The sequence below is a fragment of the Phlebotomus papatasi genome, chromosome 3 (genome assembly GCF_024763615.1).
Source record: "Phlebotomus papatasi isolate M1 chromosome 3, Ppap_2.1, whole genome shotgun sequence".
In the NCBI taxonomy this organism is placed as follows: Eukaryota; Metazoa; Arthropoda; class Insecta; order Diptera; family Psychodidae; genus Phlebotomus; species Phlebotomus papatasi.
In genome coordinates, this window is record NC_077224.1 from 89277577 (window position 1) to 89290057 (window position 12481).

At 38.2% G+C, this 12481-nt stretch overlaps 1 protein-coding gene and 1 long non-coding RNA gene across 2 annotated transcripts; both read right to left on the reverse strand.

Moving 5' to 3' along the window:
• Nucleotides 1-4811: 4811 nt before the first annotated feature.
• LOC129806804 (uncharacterized) lies at nt 4812-10262 on the reverse strand. Its single transcript, XM_055855577.1, has one exon. The coding sequence runs from the start codon at nt 10260-10262 to the stop codon at nt 4812-4814; it is 5451 nt and encodes a 1816-aa protein (XP_055711552.1).
• A 79-nt stretch (nt 10263-10341) lies between these two features.
• LOC129806304 (uncharacterized) lies at nt 10342-10811 on the reverse strand. Its single transcript, XR_008752157.1, has 4 exons — nt 10764-10811; nt 10616-10689; nt 10479-10552; nt 10342-10404 (listed from the first exon to the last, which is right to left on the reverse strand). It is a non-coding gene; the product is annotated as an uncharacterized LOC129806304 (long non-coding RNA).
• Nucleotides 10812-12481: the final 1670 nt, after the last annotated feature.

Here is a 12481-nt window from a genome sequence, read left to right on the forward strand (position 1 = left end):
GTTTGTGTCTGAGGTTCAACAAAAGTTGGATAAAATATCTGTAATACCGACAGACCCTTTCTAATTGACAATAGGGGAATGACGGGCTACATTCGACATGAAATAATTCAAATACCGATGTAATTCTAGAAATAATAAACACAAATAAATTAGGAGGAAGTGGGGAATTTTTAAATGTGGGACAACTTTCAAATTGGACTCTTTCCTCCTATTTTTAAAGGAAACTGGACTTTATTATGATATTTTAGCTACACAAACAGATTGAGAAATTAAATTACGTTATGATATGGCTCAATTCAATTTAAAAATAGGAGTTAAATTCCAATTTCAAAGCTGCCCCACGTTCAAAGGTGCCCCACTTCCCCCTATAGAATAGTCTGCGATACTGTAGCACTTACAAAAAAAAACCGTATAGGGGAAAGTGTCCATGCTTTTTACGATTCCAAGCTTTGTAATGACCAAATCATTCCTATGTTTCTGAATAAATGCGACTCCGCAATGTATTATAAATACAGGACACTTTCCGCTAGTTTTTAAAATATGGGTGCGATGAATCATATTTATTGAGAAACATAGGAAAAATTTAATTATTCTGTAGCTTTGGATCGTACGAAGCATAGATATGCGCATTTTCAATGTATAATTATATTTCAATAAAGTATTCCGATACGATTAATAATAACTTTTATTACCCCAACTGTTTTTTTTTAGGTTTTTATTTGAATGAGACATCGCTTTTCAAACTTCAGTGACCCCCTTCCATTACTTGATATTTTCTCGAATACAGGGGAAATTCCACTTCGTTTGTTCTCAAGGGATTTAACCCATAGATGTTTCCCGGAAATTTGAGGAATTCAACTAATAAAAAAAATGATTGTAATGGATCAAATTTATTAACGTTACATTTAAAAAATAAGTTGTTCGAATCTGTAGTCGTCTGGAGGTAGCGCGGTTTCCACTAGATTATTCTTTATACGACTCCTTCTTTCCAAATCTATTTTTTGTTTTTTTTTATAAAATGGTTTGAGATATTTTTCTTTTTTTTAAGTTAAAAAAATAAAGTTGTTGAGCCAGAAATCAAAAATTTTCATGCAAATTTTAGAGAACGGTAAATGAAGAGGTTTTTATTTTACCATAAACCGCGTTAGATATTAGATCGTTTTTTGTTAAGATGAAAGTTTTTACTAACCAAAATTTAATATTTTACTCACTATATTTGCGGTTTTATTTTGTTTTCTTTGTTATTTTATAATCAGGCATATTAGATTTTTAAAATTTTTTGAATTTATTCTTCGAATGAATGATTTTTTTTAAACTGGAACGATTTAGAGAATATTAAAATGGCCTTAATGCAACGACGACAATCAAAATCGTGAAGCGTTCCGCATTAAAAAAAATCAAAATTTTTATTTCATTTATTTCCTGTGATAAGCATCTTGTATTGAAGAACATTCTTTTAACAAACAGCATTATAAGTTTTGAACGTTTTTGAATTTTTAATGGTATTCCAAAGCAACTCCTTGAAGACGACAACCGTTGGAAAATGGAATTCATAATATTTTCCACTTATCAGATTTCCATTTGTCTTTTGGACTTATCGTTTTATAACTGGTTCATTACCGATTTACAACCGACTTAAACTGATTTGTAAATCACTCAAAACCAAAACATGTCCCAAAATACTTTAGGAGTGCTATAATTCTATGTTGCACAAAAATAAGTTACAGGTTACGTACCGGAACATGACCGCATCATAACCGGTCGGATTCGGCTCAGTTTAATCGAAAATTCCAAGAACGTCTTCAATGGGGCAAATATGATACCATTCTGTTGAGAAATACGCTTTTCAGTGTATTTTTAATCTTTGACCTTGAAAATCCATTTTTTTTAAATGATTTAACGGTATTTTCGTATAAGGACGAAATGTTCCTCTAGCTCCTTTAGGACACATCTAAAAATGAAGAAAATTGGATAATGTATTCTCGAGAAATCTAAAAAAGACATGATTTTGGTAGTGAAGGCTAATAAGGATGAAGATAAGGGACATGCTAATTGGTCTCATGGTCGACTTATGAAGGTGCTCTTTTGAAGATCCCAAATCTCTGTCTCTAACTGTTTGGGCCTTAAACGCAGTAACGGCCGAAAAGACAGACGAACAAACTAATCAGTGAAAATCATTTAAAAAACATGCCCCTAAAATTGTTTTAATTTTTTCCATGGTCTTTAAAAATTGGACGGAAGGAAAGGAAAATAGAAAAGGGATATTATTTGCAATTGATTTTGTATTTCATCTCTAAAGAGTGTAACAAATATTCAAAAAGTACAAAACATAAAATTGTATTTAAGTATATATGAATGCAGCTAACTATATCCTATGTTGTTCTGTAACTTCTGACATTCTTGGCCAAATGACGGTTGATGATAGTGTTGCTTTTGTATAAATTCGCATAACTTCTCCACCATCTCTATTATTTATTCTTCTTTCTTCTTTCGATGATACCACAACTTAATGGCAGCACGAAGTGGTTCATCCAACGTCTTTTTGAAGGCGTAAATTGTATTGCAACCCCATCACGAGCCATGTGCTAGACACCTGCACGAACAAGAATTTTTTTCTACCCACCACGACCCATATCTTGAGGGTCTCAGTCCTCCCTCATTCCTTTGGAAATGTGTCATTTTTTGTGGATTAAGCTTTCTCCACATGGTGAAAAATTTAGATCAATAATTACAATCAATATTTTTACATTATTGACATATGATTGGACTAATGAAATACATTTGTCTAAAATATGCTACATAAAGGATATAAAGTGAGACCTCTGATGATATTTATACACTGCGAAAAAATATCTTCAAAATGTAGCATTTTGAGGGAAATTCTTTGTAAATATGCTGATAAAACGCATCAAAATTCTCCATTTGACAAAAAATTCTCATAATGTATAAAAGTCTAAGTCGAAATTTTAATACCCTTAACCTCCAAATTGATTTTTAAATCAAAATTTTACTTTTATTAAATTGAAAAGTGTTGTCAGTGTTCAATTTAACGAAACTTTCCCACATTTTATTATGGAAAAATATCTTTTTGACAAACTTTTACTAAACCGTATTTTGAGTCAGTTTGAAAAGATTTATATCAAAATACCCAAAAAATTTTTATATCAAAATTTAATAAAATAAAATTCTTAAAATACTACATATAGAAGCACAGGTTAGTACTAAGGGTATTTACAAACTATTGCAATATTCCTTGCACACAAAATTTTAATAACAAACAATAAATAAATAATTGAAATTGAGAAATAATTGAATAACTGAAATAATTATTTTTCTAATGGCGTCTACGTACTAACAGTAATTCTCGCTAAAAAATGCGTTTAAAATCAATTGACATTTCTGCCTCCAATAATAAGGCAAATTTTCTTTATAAAAAGCATTTTTTAAAAATGCTCCCAATATGTAGACGGCTTAATGTGTAAAAAATATATTTCAAAATATCTTTCTAAATTTCATATAATGGATTAAGTTCGTCATTTACTTCAATATCACATTTAAAACTATTACAAATTTAAACAAAATTCATCAATACCCGTTTGACATAGGGTAAGGGCCCTTTATCATAATGCTTTAGATAAGAACCAGCTTCAGGCATTATTCAAGGCCTTAACACTAAGATTTTTACGATAGGACTCAATTAAGGACGAGACTTTTCCACGCACATAAATGGCGAACTAGGACTTACTGTTTTTACTTCGAAATGACGTACAAATGGTATAAGTTGTAAGGACAGTTATAATGTTTTACAAAAGAACGTTAACGATTTAACACTTTAGAAAAGCACGAAAAATGGTTTCCCTAAAAATACACAAGTAAAAGATATATAAAAAATAACGTATTTTGGGTTTGGAAATTGTGGATTGCTATCACTGTACTAGTTTCTATGCATAACATAGCATCGAATAATTCTTTATAATTAAAAAAAATCTTCTGTGTTTAAAATAAATTAGAGAAAGTCTTTGTCTTTAATTATAAATAAAAAAAAAGATAACTGAAAAAATATTTCACTTTGTCAGTGACAGCTAAGCTACACGGTTGGCAACACCAATTTCTTTAGTTCCAATGCTCGCCACTATGATCGTAAAACAATGTCGTTCACGTATAAAAGACAAGGGTTAATTCAGGCTCTAATTGACGTTTATCTGGTCAGACTGGTAATTTTATTATTTCATAACATGAGGTGTGGCGTCCAATCTGTTAAAACATTTAAAGATTGCTGTCAGTCAATAAGAATCGTGTATTTCAGAATTTTGAAAGCTTTTATTTTGATAACTTCAATATTTCGGGCACTTTAATTTAGTTTTTCGTTTGAATCAATTGTCTTTTAATTTAATAGTGGTTTTCAATATTGGTGTGTTTACCTGTGATGGTAACAAAAGGTGTGATGAGGATAAGAATGATGCAATGTATTACCCTTTGGTGGGAATTAGTGTACCTATGAGAATAATTTGACTGCGTTAAGTATGTGACTGCTGTATTGAAAGACCCCTTGAGGGTATTGAGTGATACCTGTAAGAATGGAGGAAAAGATTAGAATCTGGCGAGATTTGACCAGATTCCCGATTCCTGCCAATTTCCTTAACAGCACGATGAAGAACGCACTTTTTTTTAATTCAGATAGTGATTTAATTCACAAATTTTGACAAAATAACTCAGATAATTAATAAAATGCTTATGAAGAAAATTTCCAATGACGCCTCGATGACAGACCGCTCAAAAGTGTGACGACAAAAAAGATGAATGGCGTGAAGTCAGTCGTTTCCGAAATTCGCCGCTTCGGAATCCGCCATTTCGGATGAACCATTCAAATGGCAACCGTCAGTACGGTACCATCCTGCCCCCTCTGGACTGTGTTCAGACTCCAGACCTTCTTGTCCTGTAGGTAGAACCGCAAGACGGGTGATGGCCCTCTTATAAATTCCATCCTGTGTCTGGACTGTAGCAACGCGAACTCTGTTGTCTGCTCCCGGGTGGACGTCGACAACTCTTCCTAGAGGCCACTTCAAAGGTGGAATGTTGTCCTCTTGAATGATGACGAGGTCCCCTTTCTCGATGTTTGGACGTTCCTGTTGCCACTTCTTACGCTGTTGCATAGAAGTGAGGATTTCTCGATGCCAGCGCTTCCAAAAGTGTTGAAGGATTTGCTCGTTCACACGCCATTTGGAGAGCCGGTTTTGTTGAATGTGAGTCAAGTCCTGGCTAGGTAAGGTATTGAGTGCTGCCCCAACCATAAAGTGCCCTGGTGTGAGCGCTGTGAAGTCCTGGGGATCGTTGGACATTGGACACAACGGACGTGAATTGAGACAGGCTTCTATCTCCACAATGATTGTCTCCAGAGACTCCAAGGTAAAAACTACGTTTCCAGCAACTCTTTTCAGGTGTGACTTGAAACTCTTCACAGCAGTTTCCCAAATCCCTCCGAAATGCGGACTACGTGGAGGTATGAAGTGAAATCGGATTCCTTGCTGTGCAGAATCTGTTGAGATTGATGTCTGGATCTTCTCGTCTCGGAGAAGTTGGTGAATGTCTGAGATTTGTTTTGCCGCTCCAACGAAGTTTTTTGCGTTGTCACAAAAGATGTCACTTGGTTTACCCCTGCGTGCGCAAAAACGACGAAGTGAGGCGATGAATGCTTCGGATGTGAGATCGTGAACCAGTTCGAGATGAACGGCTCTGGTCACGAAACACACATAAACTGCCACGTAGACCTTGACCACAGCAGACCGTCGAAGTGGTGGTTTGATGAAGAACGGGCCACAGAAGTCAATTCCAACACGGCTGAATGGTCGATTGTATTGAATCCTTTCTGCTGGAAGGTTACCCATCAGCTGATGCCTGAGTTGAGGTTTGCACTTGAAACAAGTGATGCATTTTCTGGCTGCCCTTTTGACGACGTCGAGACCTCTGAGTGGCCAAAACTGCTGTCTGATTGAAGCCAACACGAGCTGGTGACCACCATGGAGATTCTCTGCATGATGTTTTTCAGCAATCAAGTCCGTCAAATGATGTTTGTCATGAAGAAGGATTTGATGCTTCTGCTCGTAGTTGAGATTCGCCTTGTGGATCCTGCCGCCTACTCTGAGAATTCCTTCTTCGTCAAGGAATGGGGCGAGACTCTTGATGCGTGATGCTTTTGAGAGCTCTTTGCCTTGTTTCAAGTGATGAATGTCTTCTGGGAAAGATTGTTGCTGGGAAGCCTTGATGATTTGCAACTTCGTATTGTGTAATTCGTCAACTGTCAGTGGCCCAGTGATTCTTTCAGAATTGTCCCGCTTGCAGAGAAACTTGTTATGAATGAACCTTTTGCAGTAAGCCAAAACCCTGACAAGTTTCGTGAATCGTGAGTATTGATTGATGATTTCCCAGAATCTGTTGTTCTTCTTCGTGGTGAGGAAGACTCGTTGTTCGAGTTCCACTTCGTCCTCTGGAAAGCGCTCTTGAAATTCCTGAATACCACACACACTGAGATCGGGTCCATGCCACCAAAGTGAATGATTTGCAAGTTCTCTGGCTGTAGTACCTCTGGACGCAATGTCCGCAGGATTGTGTTCTGAAGGAACATAATCCCAATGTTCTCTTGATAGCGTTCCCTGAATGTCTGACACTCTATTTGCTACGAATGTCTTCCATTTTCGTGGATTTTCGGCAGCTAACCAGTGAAGAACAATCATGGAATCCGTGTATGCATGGATGGAATCAATTTTGCAAGTCAGAGATTGTTGTACGACACGAATTAGTTTCACTGCGAGCACTGCTCCACACAACTCTAAGCGAGGGATAGTGACTTGTTTGATTGGAGCTACCCTGCTCTTTGCGCACAGAAGTCTGCAACTCTCTTCGCCATCTGGTGTCACTGTGCGTATGTATATGCATGCCGCGTAACCCTTGATTGAGGCATCAGAAAAAGCAATCAACTGCGTTGTGTGTGTTGCTGAGTGTGGTGTGATGCATCGTGGTATGGATATTTGAGAAATATCACGAATGCTCTGTTGATATTCTGTCCATCGTTGAAGAATATCTGGATCTTCGATATCACTATCCCAGTCTATTTTGGTTTGCCAGAGAGTCTGCATTAACATCTTGGCAGTGATGACCACTGGTGTGAGCAGACCCAATGGATCGTAGACCTTGGATATCTCAGATAGAATGATCCGTTTTGTGACCTTGGAATTGCTTGGGATGGTATCGAATGAAAATGTATCTTCACTTGGGTTCCACTTCAAGCCCAAAGCCTTGACTGTATCGTCTGGACTCAAACCAAGTGATGTTTCAATCTCGTGATCCTGATGAGGGAACTGTTGAATGACTTCCTGATGACTTGACATCCACTTTGTGAGCTCAAAACCTCCTTGTTTCATGAGACTATGAACTTGTGCACAGAGTTCCATAGCATTTTCGACGCTGTCTTGGCCAGACATGAAGTCATCAACGTAGAAATCTCTGGCTGCTGCTTCCTTAGCGAGTGGAAAGTCATCACCATCTTCTTGAATGAGTTGTTGCATGCATCTGGTACTCAAATAGCTAGCTGAGGCAGTGCCATAGGTGACCGTTTGTAGGAGATATGAAATGATTGGTTTGTCAGGTGACTCCCTCCAGAGGATTCTTTGCATGTTTTGGTCGTCTTCATGGACTCTGACCTGACGAAACATTTTCCTGATATCTGCCTTGACAGCCACGGTATGCTGGCGAAACCTGAGCAGTATTTGAAACAGATCTTCTTGGGTTTTGGGACCAACCATGAGTGTGCTGTTCAGTGAAATATTTGTTGACGACCTCGCAGAAGCGTCAAAAACAACTCGAACGGGTGTTGTCTTTGATGATGTTTTGACAACGGCGTGATGTGGAAGGTAGATCTCAGGTTGGTTGGATGTGTATGATGCCGGAGCGGGGCGCATGTGTCCCAATGACTCGTACTCCCTCATGAATTCTACGTATTTCTCCTTGAGTGCGGGATTGCGCTGTAGCCTTCTTTCCACGCAGAGAAATCGCTTGAAAGCTGTTTGCTTGGAGTCCCCGATCGAATGAAGATTGTCCCTTGTTGGAAGACGCACAATGAAACGTCCATGTTCGTCTCGTGTCGTGTTCTCCAAAAAGTGCTTCTCACAAAGTTGCTCTTCTGATGAGAGAACAGTTTGTGGCTCTTCTGCCTCCTCAATCGTCCAGAACTTCTCAAGCTGTTGCTGAAGAGGATCAGCTTGCTTGGTGAGAAAACATACGTTGTAACAGGCCTCACTATTTGTATTCACTGGGACAGTCCCTGAGACAATGTAGCCGAAGGCTGTCTCCCTGAACTCTGGAGACTCCCCAAAATTGCCTTGTCGAAGAGTTTTCCAGAATAGCTGAGCACCGAGTAGCATGTCCACTCTTCCCGGAATATTGAAGTCGGGATCGGCGAGCTGAATGTTTGATGGGATCAGTGTGCTGACATCTATGAGTGCTGTGGGTTGCACATCTGCGATCTCATCGACGACCACAAAGTCCACTGATGCAATGAACTTCTTTTCCTTTGTGTAGATGGCTGCCGTGACTGTGTGCTGAACCTCCATTGGATGCGGTGTCACACCTCTGAGTGGACGGAGTGATGTTGTTTGAAGTTGGAGGAATGCCCTTTCTGCAAATCTCTTTGTGATGAGATTGGGCTGACTGCATGAATCGTAAAATGTGCGACATTTGTAGAATCTTCTGTCTGCCCCCATGACCAGCAGACTGATTGTGGGTAGAAGAATCTCCTTTTGAGTGTGATCTGAATTGTCTGATGTTTGCATTGTACTGGCCAACACCATGCTTGTTTTGGTGGCCTGTTTGTCCACAGCCTGACTTGGAGGCACTGTTGATTGTTGTTGCTTTTCCACTGCCTTAGGCGCCTCCTCTGCTGGTACTGTTTGCTTGTGAACAGCTGGTGCGTTTGTGGAAAAGGCGTCATGCAGAAGGGTGTTGTGAAGCAAATGGCATTGCCTACAACTTGATGACTTGCAAGACTCTACTGTATGTGAAGCTCTGAAGCAGTTTGTACACAGGCGTGCCCCCTGGACGAGTTGCAGCCGCTGTTGAGGGTCGACTCCAATGAATTTTGGGCAATTGAAGACGCTGTGTCCAACTTGAGCACAAATCTTGCAAGTTGGTGAGTCACGGATGGCAAATGATTTCTGGCTATGAGGCTTCTCATTTGCTGCTTTGATTTGTTGTTTAGGTTTTGCACCCTTTGAATCAGCTGCTTTCTGTTGATTCAGCTGGCTACTGTCACCAGGCTTCAGCTGAATAGACTCTAGACTGTTGCAATGCTCATCGAGAAATTCCAGGAATTTGTCAAATGTCGGAATTTCAGACCTCTTGTTCTCACGTGCCCAGAGAAGCTTGGTTTCATCGTCCATCTTGTTGAGGTAGATGTAGATAAGCCAGACATCTCGTTCCTCACAGTTGAGAGCATTGAGCCCATTGATGACCTCAAGTGCAACGTCATACATCTGTCTGAGAGACTTGTAGTCTTGCTTTTTCAACGTTGGCTGACTCATGAAGAGGTGAATGAACTCTTCAACGGTGTTTTGTTTCTTGCTGAATCGTCTCTCGAGGACTTGCCAAGCTTGTTTGTAATTGTCATTAGTCACTTTGAGGTGCTTAATGGCGGACTTGGCTTTGCCCACGAGCAGCCCTTTGAGATACTGAAACTTCTGGACATCACTCAGGGATGAATTGTTGTGTATGTTGCATAGGAAGACGTCTCTGAACGATTCCCAATCTGCGTATTCGCCTGAGAATGTCTGCGTGGTGAGTTCAGGAAGTTTCATTCTTGATTTTGGTTCTGATTCCTTGTTTGCTAGGACTTCCAAAACCTGAAGTAGGCGCTCATCTGCTTGCGATGATTCACCAGTTGATTGTGTTGTGTGTTTTGTGATGTGCTTGAGCATCTGCCTGATTTTTGCGGTAGCAGATATCATTCTGTCATCAAATGCGTCTTCCTCAGCTTCCTCAGTGTCCAATTCTTCATCTGGAATGGTATTGTAAATTTGTTTTTGGACAGCCTTGAAGTCATCTCGAATGTGGTGTAGATTCTCCTCATGAACTGAGAGAACTTCTTGAGTGAAAAGCTCTCTGTTTGAGTTGAGGTACGTCTCTATCCTTGTCAATCGACCCTTGACACGACCTCTCTCACGGTGAAGCTGTTTGAGATTAGGCTGACGTTGTGCTGCACCTTTCTCTGCCATCGTGAGAACGTGTAGGTGACTTCCGGAAGCTTAGAGGCTTGGAGATTGCGTCAATGTGAGAGTCTTCTGAGTAGCGAAGTGGCGATGGAGCACAGGGTTGGCTCAAAGGAGCCTCGGAGGACCAGTTTTATGGTGTGTTTACCTGTGATGGTAACAAAAGGTGTGATGAGGATAAGAATGATGCAATGTATTACCCTTTGGTGGGAATTAGTGTACCTATGAGAATAATTTGACTGCGTTAAGTATGTGACTGCTGTATTGAAAGACCCCTTGAGGGTATTGAGTGATACCTGTAAGAATGGAGGAAAAGATTAGAATCTGGCGAGATTTGACCAGTTTTATGGTGTGTTTACCTGTGATGGTAACAAAAGGTGTGATGAGGATAAGAATGATGCAATGTATTACCCTTTGGTGGGAATTAGTGTACCTATGAGAATAATTTGACTGCGTTAAGTATGTGACTGCTGTATTGAAAGACCCCTTGAGGGTATTGAGTGATACCTGTAAGAATGGAGGAAAAGATTAGAATCTGGCGAGATTTGACCAGATTCCCGATTCCTGCCAATTTCCTTAACAGCACGATGAAGAACGCACTTTTTTTTAATTCAGATAGTGATTTAATTCACAAATTTTGACAAAATAACTCAGATAATTAATAAAATGCTTATGAAGAAAATTTCCAATGACGCCTCGATGACAGACCGCTCAAAAGTGTGACGACAAAAAAGATGAATGGCGTGAAGTCAGTCGTTTCCGAAATTCGCCGCTTCGGAATCCGCCATTTCGGATGAACCATTCAAATGGCAACCGTCAGTACGGTACCAAATATTATTGTAAAAATTTCCAGAGTGTGCAGACGGCTTAAAGGCTGATGAATTTATAGGCGTTGGGAAGAACAAAAACACATACTCGATATTGTTATTTATTTACCAAAAACGCATGAAAATTGTGTACTGTTTCATATATTTATTGGGCGATAATTACCAACAGGCTAATACTACTCATCGTGTTCAATATCAAGGAAATGTACTTATTGCGATTGAATTTTTCCCCCTTAAATGTTGTAAGAGAAAAAAATTCGTTATCACAGAAGGGGATCAACTTCATCAGCAATGAAGAGGATATACTTTTTTGTAACAGGTCTAATTTACTTTTTTTTTAAATTTTACTTTTCACACGAAGATTTGTCAGAAGTTCATTTACACTTTGAAGTCTTTAACCTTTCTCTATAAAATGTTTAAATAATTTTTTCAGTATTACAATATCCAATTGTTTAGCATGTCAATAAACCTTAAATGAAAATAAATGTTCAATGAAAGTTTTCAGCTTCTCCACATACTTTATAATAGTGAGAAAAATTTTGATAGAAATATGTATGTATAAAGTGAGACAAATAAGATAAAAGTATAATGCATTTAAATTGTGCGAATCATTGAAAGTGAATGAAAATTATCCATTGTTTGGTGTATAAAAAAAAAATCAAGCCAAAGTAATGAGAATATTAATTTAGTTATGAATTAAAACTAGGGAGAGATCACTAAGTCAAGAAGTAATGCACTTTTTTTTAATTCGTTGAAAGATCTGTCATGTGAGATCACGATTTATGTTTTAATTGGAATTTTATAAGATAAAATAATTAAAATGATACACTATATTTTTTGCAGTAATGATTTATTGGACAAAAAGATCAAGCTTACGATTTTTTTCATGCATAGAACATAAAAGGGTGTTGTTTTTAAAAATTGTGGCAATTGATACTTGTTGAAATTGATACAATATTTTTTTTTAAATAAAATTTCAATTCACGAGCGTAAATTTTGTCCTGTTTTTTCTTGTAAATTTGAGAGATAGGGTCTGTTTAAATTCGGTATAGTAAGAGTTTTAGTAGGAAGGAGTAAGACCCATAGTTAAAGAGACCTATACTTCAATTAGAACATTCAATTACTTCTTATTGATAATCAAAAAATAAGGAATGCTGGATAGGCGGCACCGAAATTTCGAAAACCTATTCTTTTATTTTAAAGCCTTTAGCGATAATCGGAAGAATATGCTATTCAGAAAATTTGTAACATATTATGAAGGCCTTCTAGCGTAAGACGAGAATCACAGCTAAATTTTATTGTTGCGCATCCTCGTAAAACTTTATTACTTTTTTGATCGCGATCATTATGACTTCTGATTTGTTTTATTAAAGAAAATTTGTTCACAGAATATTAAAC